Raw genomic sequence first — 22723 nt, 5'->3', positions numbered from 1 at the left:
GAGCACCACATTTATGGTGCATTTGAGTTAATGGCTCACTCTTTGATTTTGCTTTGCTTTCATTTCTTCATTTCTTTTAGAAAATTGGCAACAGGTATGAAGTTTTAATGACCAGATAAGTAGAATGCATAATGTGTAAAGTTGGTCATGTTGTAATGAATGGTACTTCTTTTTATCTCCATTTGAGTATAGAAATGATGGGTATCCGTGCTATTTTCTCTTCTCGTATTTCCATTTCCATTTGCTAAAGAAAAACCTGTTTCCATAGAGCGTTTAGGCGCACAATCAGACCTCCATTTATTTAACTCCTATTGATTTCAAGGAGAAAGAGTTGAGAGCAGAAATCAATATGACACAAAGCACTGAATTTTGGTTAGATACAAAATACAGTCGCATTTGGAAAGTCACTGTGCTCTTGCTGTTTTCTCTCTTGCCCATTATCCTTTTGCCTTATCTTAGCCAAAGCATTTTCTTTGCCTACTTGAATTTCTGATGCACATAAGCTGCCCCATGCTCTTGATAGTCTTCTTTGTTCATCCAAAAGCCATTGAAAGAGCTGAGTGAGGCCACCAAAGAGCCCCCAAACCATGCTGCCTTGCCTCTTGCTGGGGAAGCCAGGATTTTTATAGGGTGCCCCCTGCTATGAAGCAAGGCATGCAGTTCCTTGCACATCCTCTCTGGAAAGCCAGGAAACAATGAGGAACCTCCTGATAATACAACATTATGCATGAGCTCTCCTTGAAACTCAGCTGGAAACTTCTGCAAACTTTGGAAAGCCAAGATATGAAGTCCCGGGGAGTTCTGGCTCAACAGATGTGGCCTGAAGAGTGGCTCTGGGCAGCAAATACGCTCTTTGTCTAACATTAACAAGTGCCCATCGGGGATCTGAACGCTCACAGGGTCCTGGCAAGCCTTGCCTTGAAGATCCCTTTCATAGTCCATGGACACATAGCAGTACTGTTTTGTAAGCCGGGCCACCATCTTTTTATCCAAAGACCCAAGAAGCTGTGGATCATTGGAACTGTCCAGCAGCAGGGTATACATGTGCTTGCAGAGAGCCCTCCCAGCCACGTCTAGTCGGTAGGTGCCTTCCATCCAGGTTTGCCCAGAGTAGATTGGAGTGACATGAGAAACCCCCGCCCCTGCCTCCACAGTCAGCCCAGTGACTCTACCACAGGCACAGAGGGAGAGGAATGCTGTGTTGGCCACATGTAAAGCTGGGACACCAAAGCTCTCAAAAAACACCTCTGCCATCTTCTCTCTGTTTGTAGTAGGGCAGGAGGGAGAGTCACTCATCAGCAAAGGATGCTCCTCAACAGGCACTCTCAATCCACAGTAGAAGAGATGGCTCCACAGATTCTCCATAGCCTCCCAGTCCACTATGATGCCATGCCTTACTGGATGGTCTGGGGATCTTCTGGAGCTGTCCTTGGCATGGACACTACAGGAAATATATAGATGTTTGTCCTGAATCGTCTCTGGATTGGTGGGAGGCAAGTATGTTGTCTTCATGGAAATCCTTGGCTTTTCCTCTCCTGCAAAGCCTGATCGACTGAAGGCACTGCCATTGTCTACCACAATCGCAACTTTCCCCATAGTGTTGCACCTTTCCTGATGCCCTCTTCTGACTTTGCAGAAGTGGAATTATGTTGGCAGAATTGGAGAGGGATAAAAGCTCTTGTCGCCCTGCCAAAAAACCAAAGCATAAGTAAAGAAGGAATGAGGCTGTGAATTCCCTTGGTAGTCAACTGCTGAAGTGAAAGTAGGATTCCTGTTGAGCATCAGAGTCAGGATATCTGAGCAATCTAACTGGAGCAGTGCTCAACACAACACAATTGTTGCTTATAGGAGTAAGTCCCTTTGGGATCCCTTTTGGTTGCAGCACTGCAGTCCATAGCAATCAGATAAAACATGGCACTGCAATACACCAAGGTTTTGTGTTTCTTCATGGACTCAAAATAAATAACAAGTGACGTGACCATCTACTGGTGTATTGCTGTTTTCGTTAGCACCCTGAACCCTTAATACTGCATAGACAAGACTGAACAGATGTTAAGGACTTACATAGTGCTGGTATGTGCACTCAGTAGTAGAAACACAATCTGGTTTGCATGTACAGTAACACTAAGCCGTGGTTTATAAACCCTGATTTAACTTAAGCACAGTTAAGCCGGATTGTCCATACCTGCATCTCAGCTTAACTTTGGTTTATGTGTTAACCAAGGTTTGCAGCTGGTTTATAAACCTTGGTTTATGTTGACCATGGCTTAGCTTAACACGGGATGCATTCCAGAGGACATGGTATCATGTCTACTTCAGAAGTCACGGTTTATTACAGATCCCCAAGTGTGCTTACATAGGAAAGTGTTGTGGAAGTAAAGACATTGTTATTATAAGATACTGAGATAAAGCCTGTTGCCTGTTCATTTAATATTCATCCTGATATGTTTGTGTGGGGGTTAAATGTCACTAGCAACTAGTGGCTATTATCCCATGTTTTCCAATGCACTTTTCTTTTTTCTTTTTGAACTTTATGGCTGTTAGAAAGGTGAAGGGGGAAATGTGCTAGAATGTACAGGATAAGAGACATTTTTTGTGAATGAACAGCCCTACACATTGAGGGGGTGTGGTCATGTGATGCTGCTCAGCATGTGCCGGGTTGGGGTGGGACATTCAGAGGGCAATCTTTGCGCTTGCTAGTCCCAGCCTATGCCTGGCTCCTGGATTCCCAGGCAGAGGCTGGGCGCATGGGAGGGCAATATTTGCCTTCACTCATCCCAGCCCTTGCTCAGCTCCTGGGTTCCTGGGCTATCAGGCAGGGGCTGGAGCGAGAGAAGGCAAAGATTGCCCTGGCTTGTCCCAGCCCCAGCCTGGCTCCTGGGTTCCTGGGCTGCTGGGCAGAGATTGGGGTGCATGGGAGGTGGCAGGTGGTGACAGCCCCCTCAATATTGGGGGGTGCAGCCCCCTGCCCCCAAAATATTTGGGGAGCTGGAGCCCCTCACATCCCATAAACCCAGCTTCCTTGGTCCTTAGGAGTTTTATTTAAAATAGCTATAACTTGCCCTTTATCTCATGACAGGGAACAACATACTGTGGCGTTTCACCCCTAAAGGTTCTCCAAGGGTTAACTTGGCAGGGAGGAGATTGACCAATGGGAGCTCTCCAGGGAAAGAGAGTGTGGAAGGATGACAGTTAGAGAGGATAGAAAAAGCAGTTAGAGGTTGGAAGTGAGGCAGTTGAGTTAGGGAAGGATAGAGAGAGGGAGATAGAGCTAATGAGCAGAGCTAGAGCAGAGTGAATAATTAACAGGAGGCATTAGGGAATGTTATTGGAATACTAGGTAGAGAGTTGAAATATACTTATTTGAATAACCATACAGTTATATTAAACATTTTACCAAGTCATTTGAAACCATTATGCTTTGTACAAACAATAAAAAAACCTTATGTTTTATTTTTACCACAATCCGAATCTGAAGTGAGTTATTCATTGCCAGAGTGAATACTGGCTGGTGGCAGCGGATATACCACATGTCGTTGGGGCAGTTACCAATAGACCGTTAAACGTCCGGGGGTGCTGCTCAGGTCTGAGAGAGTGACCGCGACACATACATAAATCACCATCCATTTACCAAAATAATGAAGATAAAATAAACTAGAATGTCCTCATGTGGTGCCACAGTGGACAATCACTAATAACCCTTCCTGATATTGACCATTGTTGGTTGGTGGAATCGATTTCATACCTTGTCATATGTCTCCTCCTGTTTACCTTTAACTCATTTGAGGAGGCTCTGGATATTAGAAAACTTTGGCATGACAACGGTGAGGTCCTGAATGAGATGGCCAAAGAAAGGAAATGCCCAGCTTTGATGGGAATTCTTAGAACCTGCTGTGGTTCTTCTTCCTAACAGGGATTTCCTTCTCTTGTGACTTCATTGGGTTCTGTTATGTGCAGTTCCATGGCAATGCAGTTGCAATGCAGCAGTGGGTGATCTGTGGCCCTCCAGGCATTGTTGAGCCCCAGCTCCCATCATGCCCAGGCAACATCGCCAAAAACTCTGGAAGGCCACAATCTCCACACTTGAAAAGCTTTTGAAGGGAGTGGGCTCTGCATTGATGTCAAATCCAAGTAGCATTGGCTATGTTTATTCATTTGGATTGCACCCCTCCTTTTCTTCACAAAGTTCAGAGCAATGTTCATGAGGTTTCCAGGTGGTCTCTCATCCAGAGCCGAAATCTGCTTAGCTTCATTTCTGAAACATCATCATGACCTCTCGGACCATTAAAATAAACAAACAAAAACTTGAGATGATTAGAAATAAGTATAAAGCCAATAAATGCCAGCAGAATGATACTGTAAAATGAAAATCAGTTATAAAAAAAATGGGGAAATAACTGGGTAATTTTACTGTTATTGATTTTAAAGTCTCCATCAGTAGCTAAAATACATGCTTCCGCAAGGAAGGCATTCCATAGACTTGGCTCTGTAATTGAAAAGGGCCCTATTCTATTTACCACCCATCTAACCTCAAAGGGCAAAGAGACCCAAAGAAGAGCCACAAAAGAAGGAAGCGTGGAGGATATTTATTTATGTTTTGTGAAGATTACAGGCTTCTTACACATGGCATTTTTGCATATGTTGTGGTGTGTGTGTATAGGAAAAACATGTGATGATTTGCATGACCATAAGGATTGCCTAGATGGACAATGGGTCTACCTAGTCCCCAACAAAGGCCAGAGAGATGCTTTGGGAAGCTTTCTGGGTAGCAAACATAAATCAGTGGTCCAGCAAGTGACTATCATGCATAAGGCTGCAGGTTCCATCCCTGGCATCGCCAGTTAAAGCCATCAAATAGCAGATGATGGGAAAGACCTCTTCTGCCTGAAACCCTGGAGAGCCACCATCAGTCAGTAGACAGTACTAGACTAGAATGACAAATAGTTTGACTTGCTTTTTGGCAAATTCTGTATTTCAAGCCCACAGGCCAGACATAATATAACAGGGGCACCCTGTTGTTTGTCAACAGCATCCAGAAAAATCAAATATATCCTGCCTCTAACCTTGGAAGTTCTGTTAGACCTATCATGGCTAATATCCAGTAGCATAAGAATTCCCAAACTATAAAAGCCTATGGAAATGTGAATTGATGGTATCTGAGCTGAGTATGGACATGGTTTTGGAGTACCATGCCCTTCTAGTCCCAAGCTACATGCCAATTTTTTTCAGAATACATCGTTATTTCTCAACGAATGCTGTAATGAGTTGACTGGCCCTTCAGAGGATGAGGGGGAGGCCTGTTCTTAAAGTGCCTGCTAGGACTGGAGCTGAGAAACTCTTAATCTTTGACATCCTTGCAGGTACTCTGTAAACAAGTATTCTGTGTATGATTCTCCTCCAAAACACCCAATAAAGCCACAGGAGTTGTGGAAATGCCTTCCCACTTGCCACTGACTTCTCCTCAACTGTTCTGCTGTTTTCTGGCTTTGGAACCCACAACAATCTGATTCCCTCATGAGGCACCAATATGAAGGCACCCAAAGGAAGCAAAATGCTCATAGTTTTTAGTTAAGAGTGAGAGGTGAATTGGGGCCTCTCCCTATTACACAGCACATACAGCAATGTTACAACTGTTAGTTCCCAATCAGCAATTGCTGGTGCAACATCTTACAGCTCCTTCTCTTCTGTATTCTTTGAAGGGTGTCCGCTGGATTTTCTAGGAGGGCCATACCTGTTTCTTGGCTGACAGCCTCAAGGAACCTGTGTAGCTTGCCCCTTACAATGATGGGCTTGGTTGCCTGAATGATTCTAGCATGCCCGTGCATTAATATTGTACAATGATAATTATCCAACCCGGGAACAGAACCTGTGTCCCTCCAGTTGTTGCTGGACTATGATTCTCATCATCCCTGACCATTGGCCATGCTGGTGATGCTGGCTGGGGCTGATGGTAGTCAGAATACAACATCTGGAAAACCCAAGGTTCCTCATCTCTGCCTTAACCCATTAAGCCTTACTTTAACCTCACATTGCCCTTGTGATCGCCACGATAGCAGCACGTGAGAACAGACCCTTGTTCTCGCCCCACTTTCAAGCACACACTGAAGGTGACCAGCCTTTTTGAGATGCTCAGGTTGGTTTATTGCCTTCCCGTGTCCTGGAGGTTTTTGTTTCCGTGCCCTTGATCTGGCAATGTCTGCTGATCACAGTCCAGGTGGTCCTCTCATGCCTACCGGATGTATGGTGTAATAATTCTTGGTTTTATTTTTGGCAACCGTGGAGTCTCCATCGGCGTTGACTCCTGTCTTTTCAGCCTCAACCAAGAAAAACATTGTGAGAATCCTCCGCAGTTGGTTGTCTCCATCTCCTCCTCCTCGCTGGGCTGCTGAAGGAAATGGCAATGAGGGCCTGGGACTGTCTCCACGGTAGCCCCTTGGCTCTTGCCGGCCACAAAAATTTACCCTGCTCCCCAAGGGGAGAGTGAAGAGGGGGAGGACTTTGGAGCCATGAGAAAATTTTCCAAGAGGAGGAAGCAGCACTACCTTGACCTGTAAGCAAAACAGAATCTTCCTAATACTGTAAACTGAAACTTTCCTCCCTCAAGCACAATAATTCTCCCTGATCCATTCCTGCAGCCTGAGTCAGGCACTTGATTGGACCTCATAGTCTCAGCTATTGCCTCCTGACAGATATTTAAACACTGTTGGCTTCCTCTCATGTGATTCTTGCAGTGGCTACCTTTGAACAGAAGAGTCTCTGGGTGCTGCTGCAGCTGACCCAGAATGCAGCAACAAGGTTGTTAGTGGGCCCCAGAGGGACTGTGCTTGATCTGTCCTGCAGCGTCCTCACTGGGTGCCCTTTTGTTTCCTGGCACAATTTAAAGTGTTGGTGATCAACTTTAAAACCCTAAATGTCCAATGAACCTATGGGATTGCCACCTATGGGAAACAGATGGGCATAAATTACCATCATCATCATCATCATCATCTTTCCATACCATCTTGCCCTTCTCTGGAGGTGGAGGCACAGTTGATGACAGCAAGAGATTGGGCCTTTCTAAGTGACTGCAGCAATATCGCACCTTGTTCTACGAATTGTGATTTGCGAGCTAGCTGGTAAAGACGTTTTTATTCTGGCACATTTTTGCCTGCTAAGTACTATGAAGGTTCATTTCTACCTGTTAACACTGCCATTGTTTTTGAAACAGATCTTTAATGATATATAGTATTGTGATTTTAAAGTTGCCCTGCATGGGGCATGGGCCCTAGAAGGGTGGGGCAGATCTACGGTAGGGCTGGGCAAGAGGTAGACTGGGATCTACTGGTAGATCAGTGGATGATTTGCTGTAATCAGTTGTGTTCAGTAGTACTGAAATCTAATGCACTAGTGCAGGGGTCCCCAACCTGCGGCCCATGGAGTCCGTTTAACCAGCCCATGAGCTGCCCCCGAACCATGCCCTTAAAGTGGCACAGCACGGCACCGGGTTTCTCTTCCGCGGTTCTGGAAATCGCTTCTGTGCATGCCCAGATGCCAGAAATCACATCTGCGCATGTCCGCAGCACCGGAAATGGCTTCTGCACATGCCCAGATGCTGAAAATCGCTTCTGCACAGGTGCAATTTTTGGTGTCTGGGCATGTACAGAAGCAATTTCTGGTGCCACAGATATGCACAGACGCAATTTCCGGCGTCACGCTGCACTGGTCTGGCCCACGGAGGATCTCCGCGGGAGTGATCTGACCCATGCCCAGTAAGCCTTGCTGACCCCTGCACTAGTGGAACTGAGGAAGCTTAGTCTCAGCTCTTTATAGTGTTCCCTCTTAAGGTTGATTGCATTCTAAATTTGGGAAAGAAGAGAGACTTGTAGTGAAATAGGGAATGTGGTGCTCCATGAAGAAATAGTTGCAGGAACAGCATGGACAAAGCAGCAAAAGTGTGAAACTGCAAAACTAAATAAATTGTGTCATTACCATCACAGGAAACTGGTGTGTGTGTGTGTGTGTGTGTGTTGTGCAGAAGAATCTCTAGGTCTCACTAGCAGGAAATCCCTGTAATCTCTATTACCCAGAGTTAGCTAACCTTCATTAGGAGCCAAGATATGTTACTGTTCATATCAGGCCATTGGCCTGATCCAGCAGGCTCTTCTTAATGTTCTTACATTGTTAGCCACCTCCACATCTTGTTTAAATACACCATTTAATGGAAATGCTGTGTGAAGCATTTCTTTTGTCTGTTGCAAATCTCTCATCCTTCAGCTTCATTGGTTGACCGTTCCTTTGGATGGTCAATAGATGTCTCTTCTCAAGAGCTGACTGAGAAGAATTAGGTCCTTTCCCACACTTGCCATTTATCATGGCACTGTTACTATTTGATCCGGCTTTTTAAAGATTTAATTTGTAGCTTGATTGCCTGCACTGTTGCTCACACGTCACAGTAATTAGAGAGTGACTTTGAGGTTTTGCTTTCCAAACTAAGGGTGTGTTGTGCCCTCATGAGAAAAGTGCCACTGCTGTAGTTATGAGCGTGTGCATTGAGATAGCCATTTCACAGCTTTTATCATTTTTTATTTTAATGCCTGTTGTGCTGGAATATTGTGGGAGGATAGGAGATTAGAAGAGGATCTGCATGTCTGCCTGAACTACGGCGAACCTTGTTAATGTGATGGAATTTTGTCTGCAGCTAATAACTGAAGTCATGGGCAGTGCATTGACTCAGTGCCATTGACTCCTTTTGCCATATACAGGGTGAGTCCTTTAAAAGAGGCCCCATGGATACAGAGTACAGTACACATGTTCCACGGGGCCATCACCACTTATAGAATGTGACACCACCAACCTACATGGAGGGGACAGGGGAGAGAGGGGGGATGTGTGAAGGATCCACAGTTATGACACTTGGGAACAAAAACAAGGCTGCAGTGAAGCCTGAAAAGCCTGAAAAGGTTTTTGAAATGTCTTTCTTTGGTGCTGAATGGACAGCAAAGTAGGCCCTGGGTGGCTTTTTCCAGGGAGAGCTTGGGATGGCAGTGCTAAGAATACGCACCCCCAGGTCTCTTTTCAGATGGTGGTGACACTGTGGTCCCTGGGCAGCCAAGATGATGCTCTCCAAGTGTTGTTGAGCAATTACTCCCATTGGTCCCAGGTAACATGGTCAAGGATGATGGGAATTGTAGTCCCGTAATATCTGGAGGGCAACACATTTGCTACCGCTAGTCTTGTCAGCATTATGGCACAATCTCAGCAAGTAGATATAGCTTGGCAGGAGAGAAACCTTGTGCAGGGGGAGGACGTGTATTACACCCAGTTGTACAAGAATGCAGAAAGAGGGTGTAGGGGCACCCTCAGCTTCTGGTGTTTGGGGTGCGGAGGATATGGGGGAGCAACTAATTGACTGGTACTTACAGTGGACTTGTCTTTTTTCAAGCAGATTAAAATTCCCCTTTTGTCCTTATCCTGGTCTGCAGACTTATCAGACTTATTTTTCTTAATTTTTCTGTGGGAGATGTTATTCCCCATCATGCCACCAACGTAGTGGCTCTCCTCCTGGGGAAGCAGCTATGATAATGTTGCTACCAGCCCCTCCTGTGGCTATGAGATTAACACCGGGTGCTATTGTGATGTCATCCAAGTTCATAGGGTGATCTTACAATGGCTGAGAGATATACAGCTGAGCCCTTGCAGTCACCAGTGGCTGGGATCTTTCTTCTTCTTTTCCCCTTTCTTCTCTATCACTGAGCCACAACAACCAAGAAACAGGAATATATTTGAATTGAGCAGACCACATGGAGTTCTCCAAATGTTATTGAACTGCAGACCTGTCAACCTCCATCAAGCATGACCAGTGATAAGAGGTGATAGGAATTGTAGTCCAGTGTTTGGAGGGCACTGCGTTGACTTCCTCTGGTTTCGAAGGTCTGTGTTGGGCCCTGCATCATTTCACAGTGTGGTGATTTTGACCCTGAAAGCCTTACACAACTTGGGATCACCATACCTAAACAACATCCTGTCTCCACCTGAACCAATCTGGACCCTGAGATAATCATCTGCAGTCATTTTCTGTGTGTCCCCTTTGAGAGAGAATTGGAGGGTGGCAACAAGAGAACGGGAATTCTCTGTAGCATTCACCCCATTTATGGAAAGCTCTCTCATAAGGAGGTCTGTGTGGCACCAAGTTTATCATTATTTCAGTGACAGGCAATGACATTTTTGTTTTCTTGGACATTTGGGAGGCACTAATGATAACAGTAATGTGCTGTTGAATCTGTTTTTTGTTCTTTATTTAGGTTTTTGTTGTATTTTTTTTTTACTGGTTGTAAATCACTTTAGTAGGAAGTGATTTATAAATTGAATAAACGTAACCTGATGTGACCAGATCTGACCTAATCAGTGCATTTTTCTTGCTTTTCATTTTTTCTTTTCGTGCTTTATCTCCATTTATGAGGGAAAGGGTCTTCCAGATGTGGTTGGCACCAAAATGCCAGCCTGCATTTCTCACCCATTTAACCTGGATGTACCCTTTCCAGCAAAAATCGGATAAGTTTAAAAAAAAAAAAAACTGTTAATAATCATCCAACATCTAAATGATCTCCTTGCAATACTAAGCCCCTGTCTAGAACCATCCAAAGAGACAGATTCTCCACCCCACTGCATGATTGTTTCTCCAATATAATTTTGCAAAGCAGAGATAGCTGGAAAGTAGATTCATCATGTCTCCATGAAATGGAGTTTTGAAAGAAGAAGGAATGCAGAAGAAAGGGGAAATTAGCATATTTATGAAGCGAAAAGGAACAGGAGGGGGAAGCTCCTGTGGCCAGAGGATGTACACTGGAGTTTGCCTTTTGCTAATCTGCAGTGTGCTGGCTCTTAATGAACCCAAAATCCCTCTTCCTCCATTTCAATGGAAATGGAAGTGCATTGTTCAGAGCAGCAACCAGGCAGATACTGTCAGCTGATGGAGTATCTCATAGAAATTGCACTGGGCTGATACTTACCTTGGTAAAATGGCCCCTCACTTTTTTTTCTGTCAGCTTATTGTGTGCAGTTCTGGCATCTTTGTTGTTCTTTAATTTATGAGCCCCCCCCCCCTTTCGGTATCTAATTATTCATTGCCTCCTTATGTTACTCGGTGATTTATCTCCTACACAGAAATGATTCTGTCTGCGTCGGACTTCATAATGGCTCCTGTAATCAAACTTCCCACCACCAGCCAACAGCTGAACTGGGGGTGGCAGACACAAACAGGACAATGTTTTAGGATTGGTTTCAGACAACAGTCTTGCTTTTGGTAAACCAATCGATTATAGAAGTTTGTAGCACCTCAATTAGGTATATAGTATTTTGGGAAATCTTAGCTACATTGTTTGCTTCAAGAGGTGTGCTGACCTGTGAGCACCTCTTAAACCTGGGCTTTGACACTTGAGATGCATATTTTAGGACTCAGCTTATTCCAGTGATTGTATTTTGTTTTAAATTGTTGTGACCCACCCTAGGACCTTGGGGTAAAGGGTGGGTCATAAATTATTATTTTTATTAGTAGACCCTGAGATTAAGAGTCTTATGCTCTACCAACTGAGTAGTGTTACATTTAATTTACTGAGGCCTTTAAACCAGAGATCACAAACCTATGGCCCTCAAAATGTGGCTGAATTACAACTTCCATCAGCTCCAGCCAGCCTAGCCAATGGTCAGGGATGGTGGGATGTCTTTCAGCAACATTTGCAGGTTTCCATTGCATTAGGCCTTCCATCAGCCACAACAACTCTTATCCACATTTTTACCACTGGAGGGCTCTGTAGAGGTGCGTTCTACAACTCATTCCACCCCAGCTGATCATTAGAACAACATGTAACTAAGAACTTGAACTTGAGTTTGCTTATTTCTTCCTCCCTCCCAATCCATTTTCCTCCGGTGTCATGTATTTTTACATTGTAACCTCAGGGACAGGGGCTGCCTGTTTGTTTGTTGTTAATGATTTGTAAGCTGCCCAAGGAATCCTTTTTGGTTGAAGAGCCGGGTAAAAAAACATTCCCTAACGAAAATAAATAAATAAATAGCTGACACCACCATTGAGCAACAAACAAAGAGACAGGTTGAACCAAATATGTGTGGTTCAGGGAAAAAAAACAAAAATGTGCGGTTCAGAGGTCTAGTTTTGTCTGTGCAAGCCGGGGACACCATCAGGAAAAGTCAGGAAAGTCCACTACAGAGAGCTCGCGTAGTATTGTGGGCAAGGAGGCTCACTGAGAAGCCAGGAACTCCCTGCTTCAAATCTTGCCTCTGCCATGAATTCATTGGGTAGGATCCTTGGGCAGGCCTCTCTCATACTCACACCCCCCCCCCACATCCTGCCGCAATATGGGAATAATCAATGCTGTTTTTCTAGAAAAAGAGGTGTTGGAACTCACTATGAACACCTCCCTCATTCTCTTAGAATGGCAATGGTGCCTGAGAGGTACCAGAACTGAGTTCTGGTGAGTTTCGGCTGAAAAAAAGCCCTGGGAATAATAATACCAAACTACTTTTACAGGTAGTCAATACAATACAATACAATACAATACAATACAATACAATACAATACAATACAATACAATACAATACAATACAATACAACACACCACCTTTATTTGCATAAATAAAAACATTAAGCATAAAACCATCTATATATACTGAGATTCTAAAACATACAATGTATAAGAAGGAAAGAAGGGGGAGAGGGATCTTTGGTAACCGCTATTGTACAGACCAGAGCACCCCAGATTTTATTTCAAAATTCCTGGTCAAAAATTGGGCCATAGCTCTAGTGACTTCAGGAGAATCACCCCTCAGCAAAAATTGGACTATGAGTTGCTTATTAGAGGGGACCCTGGGCCATAAAGAGGACATCAAAGGATCTTCACGAAAGGTAGTCATGAAAGCGTTTGACTATTCTGAAAGGCTGCTGCTGCTGCTGTTATCGCTAGTCTTCCTCTCCATCTGCTTTGTTGGACTGGCTGTAAAAAGCACACAGCCCAGTCATTCTTCAGCTTCCATTTTGTGCTGGCAAATACAGCGCAAACTTCCACAAAGGGCTTGACTGCAATACAAGCGATGAACTGAGTTCAATACTTGGCCAAACCTGCACTATGGCAGGAGTGGAACTTCAGCCCAGCTCTCATGGATTAAAGGCCCCTTCTTTAGCCACTGAGTCATAGCACTTGTCAAATGAGTGACCTTTCCAGAGGACAGATCCCCTTGACATCCATCTAAACCTCCATAGGAATTAATCAACTAATTGCACTAATAATGTAATGCATTTGGGTTTTCTGGAGATGGATTGACTCTCTTTTGTTCAAAATCCACCCTGCAATTTATGGATACTTGCCATCACCAGCATCTTACACAATGTACTTCCTTTTAGAGTTTCAGAGTCAGGTGATAAATTTCAATAAGCTAAGAAATGCAAAATAAATGTGGTGCTATATCTGTTTAGCTAGAATCGAAGGCTCATATTATATCCCCCCATCCTAATAAAATGAGATATAACAAACTTTAATCTCTCTCTTTTTTTGAGGAGTTAAAAGCCAGCAGCAGTAGACTTGTAATCTGGTGAACCGGGTTCGCGTCTCCGCTCCTCCACATGCAGCTGCTGGGTGACCTTGGGCTAGTCACACTTCTTTGAAGTCTCTCAGCCCCACTCACCTCACAGAGTGTTTGTTGTGGGGGAGGAAGGGAAAAGGAGAGTGTTAGCCACTTTGAGACTCCTTAAAGTAGTGATAAAGCGGGAAATCAAATCCAAACTCTTGCAGCCTCTGGAAGCTTGCAGCCTCTGGAAGCTTGTGACCAGGACTTGTAAAGAGGATAGAATAAGAGAACAAGAAGAACATATGTTTAAAGAAGACTGGGAAATGTTTACTGAATATATGGGGAGAAACTGTATACACTTGAAAACACTGGCAGCATTAAGTTAAATTCAACAGTGTAAATATGTCTTGACGGATGTAATAATGGAATACTGAATGGTTTAGTTTGTGTAAAATATGCAAGGATTCATGATATGCAAAATGAACCATGGAAGGAGAAGAAATGAAGTCATTGATATTTTATGGATGTTTAAATGAATATTCTAAATTGTAGAATTTAGGACCAAGAGACATGGATAGCGAGGGAGCTGCTGCAGTGACCTGCAAGACCTGTGCCATGTTTGTCTCCTTCACTGGAGGTTTTTAAGCAGACGTTGGATGGCCATCTGTCATGGATGCTGTAGTTGAGATTCCTGCACTGCAGGGGGTTGGACTAGATGATCCTCAGGGCCCCTTCCAACTCTATGATTCTATGAAGCAGCACTACGTTTATTTTGCCATTGCTTCTCTGCTTTAGACAGCACTTGCACTGTCCACTTTATACCTGTTCAGCACAACCTATGTTGCAATAATCCAAGGATCCTACAGCTGCTGTTACATCTAAGTACACCTACAACTGGATTAAAAGTATAGTCTCTCGACGGAAACTTTTCTGCCAAATGACTGAATCCGCAATTATATAATCAGGTCAGGCCTAATAGATTTGTGCTCACAATAGCAATTTATCTGGATGGATGAAGTAGCCATTTTAGGCGGATCATCTTTATTGTACAGAAAAATGGAGGAGAACAGAAGCTTCACAATATTGCATTATTACCTGTGCTCTGGTAGCATGGCTAATTATACACACACACACACACACACACACACACACACACACACACACACATCCCTTTGTTCCATTGTGTGTGAAAACAGAGGCTCTTCATTTGCAGTGTAGCTTGGTGGATAAAGCACTTCTTATTTATTTATTCATTTTCATTATTGTCGAACAAAGCCCAATGGTATATATTTATAAAATCTTAAACTTAATTGCAGCAGGGAAGGTAACACTTCAAAAGAAAGTAACAAATAAATGTGCCTGCTGATACTGTATTTCGAAGATCTGTTGATTAAATGCTCCTTGTTTAATTTTATGTGAGAATGCTTTGAGCATTATTTGATTTGTAATTATAATTCCCCCCCCCCAAAAAAAAAAACAAGAACAGTGCAGAGCTTCTGTTTGTGTGGCCCCCTTTCCTCATTTATGGAAAGTAACCCAGCAGTTAATACTTATCTCAATGCATTTCTTTCTCTTAGTTACTGAGGATATTGAAAACTCCCCTTTATATTTATGCATTTGGAATTCCTTGGATAAAAGATGTTAGAGTGCAACAGCGGCATGATACTGACTGTGTCTTCCCTTCAAGGCTCTGAACTTGCATCAGAGCAAGGGTTCCTTCTGCGGGGTGGTTTCCTTGGTGAACGCAGCTGGATGGTGGAAAGAAGAGTTTCCACAGGGCATTGGACAGAGCAAGAGCAATGGTAGCAATTCTGGGGAGAGAGTGTTTAGAAGTATTGAGCTGTCCCCCTGTGTCCCTCAACCCCCTGCCCCCGCTCCTCCAGGTATATGAGAGTTCCTCCAAAATGGAACAGTTTGTGACCCGCTTCCTACTTCGCGAGACGATGAACCAGCTGCAGTCCCTGCAGGTCTCACTGGAATGTGCTGCAGACACCATTGAAGAACAGGCTGGCCGAGAAAGGTACAAGAAATGGCTGGGGGAATGGGAAAGAGATGTAAAGGTGCCACCAAAATCTGAGGAGAAAGGCTCTCTGGGCATGCCACTTCATGTGATAATGGCCTCAGAGCACTTCCTTCCTTCCTTCCTTCCTTCCTTCCTTCCTTCCTTCCTTCCTTCCTCTTCTCCTCATCTCAAACCGGAGAGATAGGCTCCACCCACACGTGGAACTTTATTTGGCTACTGATATTTTATCTGCCCACAAAGTCAAATAGGGACAGTGGCAGGACTGGAGTGGATTGTGCAGACTACATCCAGCATCCCATTCTGGCAGGGGGTTTCTCCCAGTTCCCACGATTTCTGGGAGCAGTTTCTGCATTTCCTGCCTGGTTGAATGCTGCAGTGCTGTTCTGGAAGTCAGAGGAGCTTCCACATAGACATTCAGTTGCAGAGACAGGATACTTTTCGTATCCTTGAAGTTTTCAGATTTACAGTACTAGTAAATAATACAATGCTTTAGAAAAAGCCCCCACAGATTTTAGACCCACAGTGTGCTTAGGATATGTCTCCTTTGTGCTCCTGCCATGAAGAATGAGGGGCCTTGTTTGCAGAAACTCACACAGCAGAAGTGACTCTTAGGCATATATTGCTGGCTATGATTCTCTTTAGAACTCATATAACCCCTGTTTTAAAACAGCTGCTTTGCGTGGCAGTTCATTTCCAGGTCCAGTTTAAGGTGTTTAAACCCCTAAATGTCTTAGGCCCCTAACACCTGAAAGACTACCTCTTTCCCTACAGTTCCTCCTGGGTTTTAAGAACAGCAGAGGAGGCCCTATTGGTTCCACCTCCTTCAGAGGGTTTTTTTTTGGGGGGGGTCCCCTGGGAGAAGACATTCTCTATGGCAGCTGTGTGTGTCTGCCATCTTCATCACACGGTTTTTGGTGAATGCTGAAGATACATCTCTTTACCCTATCTGTAATTTAACTGTTTTTAATATTGAATTTTAAATTGTTGCAACCTGACCTGGGACCTGATGGTGAAGGGCAGGTAATACACTGAAAAAATAATAAGATTGTCGTCATCATCATCATCATCATCATCATCATCTCATTTTGTGCTTTTCAGGAATGATGTCACCAAATCAGAAGCTTTTGTTGGTCCACGCACTGCTAAAAGATGTGGCCGTAGAGCTCAGAAGAACATCTGCTTGTCTCCAACAGATCCTTATTCAGGGATGCTCACCACAGGTACTGGCAGGTTCCTCATCCCTCTTGTCAGACTTCACATTGGTATGGGCCTGGCTGCTTCACTGCCAGGATCAGAGGGGTGGCTTCTGGAAAAATAGGGTATAAAAATGTATGAATGCAGTAACAAAGTCTTGTACAAATTCCCTGGCCACCATCAACAATGGCCTGGTGCACACAGCCGTAGGCATCACCTAGTTTCTCATCACTTGAGCACTATTGACATTATTATTATTATTATTATTATTATTATTATTATCATCATCATCATCATCATCATCATCATCATCACCATCATCATTTCCCACCCATCTAGCCACTCTGGGCTTCTTACAGCATATATAAAAACATAGTAAAACGTGTTTACATGTTTACTCCCATGTAGAGTGCTCACATCTAGCAGCAGAGCAGGACCATGCTTCTAGTTGCATCCCACCCCTCCGTTGCATCACCTTCCTACCACCAGACCTTTGGCATCTTGAGCACAGAGGTAATACGAGGCCCCTGATGCAAATGAAACATTTGACCACTCATGCATAAGGACTCCACGCATCGAGAACAGGACTTGAAGCACAGCCCCACTCCTGTTGCTACATGTTAGTGTCCTCCATGTGAGCAAACACATGAACAGGGCCTTGATTACTCAATGATCTGGCGACTTGCTATGCGTTGTGTTTTGAAAAAGGCATGGTCATGAAAGGTTATGTGGAAATTCTACGTACAGAGTTTGATACATGGGGGATTATTCAGGCAAGTCGTCATTTGATGCTGAAGTCAGCATGTGAGGGACACAAATTATTTATTTACCTATTTTAATAATTTATACAGCACTTAATACTGCCATTTCTAAGTGGTGTACATGAGGGATACAAGAGGTACACCAAAAGGTAGGCACGCTTAACGCCTTCATAACAAGAAACACTGTGCCTTCCTTTGTAATGAATTGCTGCAAATCAGGGCCTAAGTAGACCTTAGACTGTACTAAGTCACTAAGATCAGAGATAAGCCTCTGCTGCTGCCTCCAGGGATCAGCAACCTTTTTCAGCTGTGGGCCAGTCCACCATCCCTCAGACCTTGTAGGGAGCCGGACTATATTTTTTTTTTGGGGGGGGGGGAATGAACAAATTCCTATGCCCCACAAATAACCCAGAGATGAATTTTAAATAAAAGGAACCATTCTACTCATGTAAAAACACACTCATTCCCGAACTGCCCGCGGGCCGGATTGAGAAGGCAATTGGGGCTGCATCCAGCCCACGGGCCTTAGGTTGCCTATCCCTACCTTTAACTATCCTTTTACAAGCAGAGGCGAATCTCCGATCTTAGTGCTAATATCCACAGCACTAAGACTGGAGATAAGCCTCCAGCTTGCTCTTTGATAATAAAAGGCAGCAACAGTGGCTTATCTCTAACCTTAGCACTGTGCAGTCAGGTGACTGACAGGTAGGTGGCCACACCCACTTATCAAAATAGCCCACAAGGCTGGGTTACTTCTAGGTCAGGCCTTCCAGCCTGATCCTTCTCCCCACCCCACCCTACCCTACAATGAACTGCCTCCAGCCCACATCTCCAAAGTAATGTCAAGTAAAAGAAACACCTGACATGATATCATCACTTTCTGCATTCGCCACCCCTTTCACTCCAAATAACTGGCTACTGCTTTCAAGGGTGGGGGATGCTGGGTGTGACAATGTCACACCATGCAAGTCTCTTACCAGGGAGACACATGGGGCAGGCATCAATCAGTGGTAACCACTCAGTCCATGTAACATCTAGTTAGGCCCTGAGGCATCCTTCTAACAAGCCTGGAAGTAGATTGACAGCCCATTTCTGATCTGTGAGCCAACAACAGGCCAGGGCTCTCCCATGTTACAGTTTTCACCACAACAGCAGCAGTGTAAGAAAGTACACTCACAAATGAAAGCCTATCAGAAGTGGTTGTGGCTATTTTCCAGGCAGAGGTCCTGTCTGTGTTGCAGCACAGAGCACATTATTCTAAGGCAGGGGTGGCCAACTCCCAAGAGACTGCAATCTACCCCCTTTTGGGGGGTTCAGGTCAAAGTTGTTGAGCTGTTCTAAGGAAACCATTATGGGGAGGGAGGGAGGGAGGGAGGGGGGGGGGAGAGAGAGAGAGAGAGAGAGAGAGAGAGAGAGAGAGAGAGAGAGAGAGAGAGAGAGAGAGAGATTGAGAATTGCCTTCCTTTGTGGACTGGAGTGGGCAATGCCACAAGGTCAAGGAGGAATAACAAGCAAATAGACCTGCCTTGTTTGTGCTAAAATGAAGGAGTGAAGATTTGCCATGCCATCCATCTGTCTGCTGACACTACAGAAGTACTCCCTAGCCGCTGAACTACAGGCAGGAGGAGACTTTGCATGATTTCATCCCCAGCTTCTCCCTTTTCTCCATTGCATCCAGGTGTTTGTGTGGAAACTGACAGCCGGTGGACAGCTGAGATCGACCAACTACAGCAGCTTATTGACAAACTGGAATGTAAGGTGGGCCAACAGATGGAACTGGTAGTCATAATACATGATGGAGATTCTGTGTAGAACAGAGATGCATTTTCCCAAGATCCTGGCTGCTTCTCAGGGCATTTGGATCTGGTCCAAAATACAACTTAGTTCGCTTTACCATCATCTCCTGTTGGGGCAGTTCAGGTTCTCCCTAGACATATCTGACTGAATTCTCTATCCTTCGACCAGGGAAACTTTGAGCATGAAACCCTATAATCAGGCATCACTTTCCCAGTCTCTCAAAGTCAACTTGCCTACTGGCAAGAGTTTGGAACATTTGATTATTATTTTTTCCATTAGGCCCCACCCTTGTAGCTTTTCTTAGTAGATTATGCTTTAAACCCATATTTATGCCAGTTTTAAACTGTCACAATTACCAGTCAAGGAACCCTAAGATATGTAGTTATAATAAGAGGGGGAAGTATAGAAGCCAAGTGTCAATAGAAATATTGCAACCTTTCTTTTAAGGTTTATTGCATTAACCAAAGCAACTGATATTAACCAACCAAGTCTGAAATGTAAATGGCTTATTTATGGTGGGCCCTATTTTGTGACCGTGATGTGTTTCAAATATATGTACATGCAATGCCTGCCTAATACATTATGAGTTGGAGATCCAGATATTGCTCCTGCTGGTAGAAGAAGGTAGGTGACTCCTAGCCACCCCTCTGTAACCCACAGCACCACCTCCCACACTGTTTCAGAGGGCTGGGTGAATCCTGGAGGACTGAGTGAATTGGCAAAATCCCTCTGTTGCATCACAAAGGCTGAAAGGAGCCTTTCTGTCTGTGGAAGGTGTAGTCTGGATCCAACCCAGAGTCTGTTCAATGTACAGCATTATATACTGTATATTTCAAAACAAAGTGGCAGTAAAAATCCTAAATAAAGTCCTGTCCTTAAAACGGTTTTCTTGTGCCCTTTCCGGGATATTCCCAGGGTGAAGACACCAAGGAATAAAATATTTTATAGAATTGTTTATGGTGCCAGGAGTCCCTTGTCTCTGGTCATGTATAAATAATGCTTTACACTTCAGAGGGAGGTGACGCATTCTCACAGCTTATATTAAGGTCCATATTCTTTCTGCTGAAATTGAACGTGGCCAAAATCCTAGAATGAAACAGAGAACTAAGGAGTATCTCTAGAGGGTCTTTACTGTGAAATATTCCAGAACAGTAGCTGTGTTAACCTGTTGCAAAAAAAAAGAGGGGGAAAGGGGAAAGAAGGTCTTGTGGTATCTTAAAGACTAACAAAGCTCAGTGAAGTCAACCATAGTCCACAAAAGCTTATGCCATACACTACATTAATGCATATATTAACATGTCAGAAAATTTTGTCCTTTCCACTTTCCAATCTTTCTGGGGAAGGACCATATCTTAGTAGCAGAGCATCTGCTTTGCATGCAGAAGATTGCCAGGTGCAATCCCTAGCATCTACAGGTATGGCTGGGACTGTCTCCTGCCTGAAATTTCAGACAGCTGCTGCCAGTCATTGTACACTACTGAGTGAGATGGGCCAGTGATCTGACTCAGTATAATAAGGCAGGCTTCCTAGGCTCCTATGACATAGGTTCCTATATACCATTTGACTCACTTCCTTGGGTTTTTTACTGTTCTGTCTATGAAAGAAGATGGGACTTCTCTGCTGATGAGATAATGAAATAACATCCTCATTACCTTGGAGCTGATTCATATATGCATGCTCGTCATTTGCAGCTGAAAATGTGAACTGCCTCTGTTGAAAATCATTGTGTCTGGAGATAGGAAAGTTCTGCCTATGGTGTGTGGTCTCTTAAGAGTGTTCCATATGTACGGTATGAAATACCATCTGATGTTAGCCTCATCAAGTAATTCCTACACACTCCGTGAGACATCAAATAACCAACTGCTAAAACTATCTCTGGTTTATGTCTGGCTGGCAATAAAAATGGCTGGCTTTGCTTCTCAAATGCTCAAATGCACACAGGCTAGACCCTAAAGGGAGTGGGATTCCAAATCTGAAGAGCCCTGTTCTCAGTCTTTCATGCTTCTTCTCATATATTACATTGCATCAGGCCAACCTACCAGAGTTTTTCCTCTAACATACTGTTATGTATTGAAGTTCTCACCCTAGGCCAATAGGGGTGTTGTGTATATAGTTTCACTCTGCCCACCGTGACTGCAGTTCTCACTCAGGTCCACAACATGCAAATGAAGGATCGAGAGTGCCTTTCACGGATTGGGTAGCTAGAGAGAGTTGTTACTGTTGCATGTTACTGAGTACTATATAAGCAGGCTGGCTGAGCCCTTCAGTTCTGTTCCAGCCTGAGAATAAAGAGAGCTGCTTGGAGAATCACTGTGTCATCTGCTATGTCCACCCACTACTTAATACATACTTCTATGCAGTGCTTTTTTCTAAAAAAAATGTTTAGGGGTACTCTCATTTTGACTCAAGAAAATCACCATTTTATAGTTCGAATCAGGGGAAATAAATACAGTACAGTAAATGGACAAAGATTCACAAAATGTTTAGGGGTATGCGTATTCCTGAGTACCCCCCAAAAGAAAGTACTGCTTCTATGGCAGCCAAGTCTTGGTTTGTAGCAACTGTGAATGCTGGCAAAAAAGGGCAGCCATTAAGTCAATTATACATTTCATACTTTCACATTCATTTTCCTCCTTTTGCAATAATTGTGCATTTCTGTCTATTCAGAGTCCAAGGCTGGAACCTCTGAAAGATGATGTGGTCTGCAAAGGAAGAGATTCTTCTGTAAGTTTGATTGTGACCGCTCCGTTTATTTGATAATCAAAATGAGCAAATCCTTCAGCCAATGTGCTTGGGATACTATTCATATACTGGTGGCTACAAAAGAAGATGATTTAATGACCAGATGGAGTAAAGGATAGGGCTCCCATGCCTTTGAGAGCTGCGTAGAGGAAGGAATTTTAGAAAGAGCAGCTTTTTATATCACAGGGCTGCAAGGATGAGAAATGTTGCATACACCAGATCTTTCTCTTCTATCCAGGGCTGTCACTGGTGTTGCAGTCTTGTCCTCTAGTACAGGGGTCAGCAAACTTTTTCAGCAGGGGGCTGGTCCACTGTCCCTCAGCCCCACAAATAACCCAGAGATGCATTTTAAATAAAAGGACACATTCTACTCATGTAAAAACACGCTGATTCCTGGACCATCCACGGGCCGGATTTAGAAGGCGACTGGGCCGGATCCGGGCCCCGGGCCTTAGTTTGCCTACCCATGCTCTAGTTAGTACCTGTGATCACCCAGCAAGAGGAGCCACTAGTTCCAGCTTGTGGCGACATGTTTATATGGCAGCATCTGCAGAAGTTTGATCAAAACTGACATTTCTAAAGCTGTCAACCTTTGAGAAAATATGTGCCGTTACAAAAGGGGACTCCAGATTGTATTTTGCTGGAAGGA

At 44.0% G+C, this 22723-nt stretch overlaps 2 protein-coding genes across 2 annotated transcripts in view; one reads left to right on the top strand and one right to left on the bottom strand.

Moving 5' to 3' along the window:
- NECAB3 (N-terminal EF-hand calcium binding protein 3) overlaps positions 1-22723 on the top strand; it is a 57267-nt gene that overhangs the window by 29909 nt on the left and 4635 nt on the right. The window contains exons 4-7 of the mRNA XM_033153285.1: positions 15441-15577; positions 16679-16800; positions 19214-19293; positions 22000-22056. Coding sequence (XP_033009176.1) covers positions 15441-15577; positions 16679-16800; positions 19214-19293; positions 22000-22056 — 396 coding nt within the window. The remainder of the gene's footprint in view (positions 1-15440; positions 15578-16678; positions 16801-19213; positions 19294-21999; positions 22057-22723) is intronic.
- On the bottom strand, positions 414-3782 carry ACTL10 (actin like 10). The gene is made up of 2 exons (XM_033153284.1): positions 3746-3782; positions 414-1686 (listed from the first exon to the last, which is right to left on the bottom strand). Exon 2 carries the CDS (start codon positions 1594-1596, stop codon positions 478-480), a length of 1119 nt encoding a protein of 372 aa, XP_033009175.1. The 5' UTR covers positions 1597-1686; positions 3746-3782; the 3' UTR covers positions 414-477.

The sequence above is a fragment of the Lacerta agilis genome, chromosome 6, assembly GCF_009819535.1.
Source record: "Lacerta agilis isolate rLacAgi1 chromosome 6, rLacAgi1.pri, whole genome shotgun sequence".
Lineage (NCBI taxonomy): Eukaryota > Metazoa > Chordata > Lepidosauria > Squamata > Lacertidae > Lacerta > Lacerta agilis.
Note: the sequence above shows the minus strand (reverse complement) of the source record. Positions and strands in the feature narration are given on the sequence as shown.

Coding starts and splice junctions, on each gene's coding strand:
- ACTL10 (XM_033153284.1), bottom strand. CDS start 1,596: ATGGGGAAAGTTGCGATTGTGGTAGACAATGGCAGTGCCTTCAGTCGA.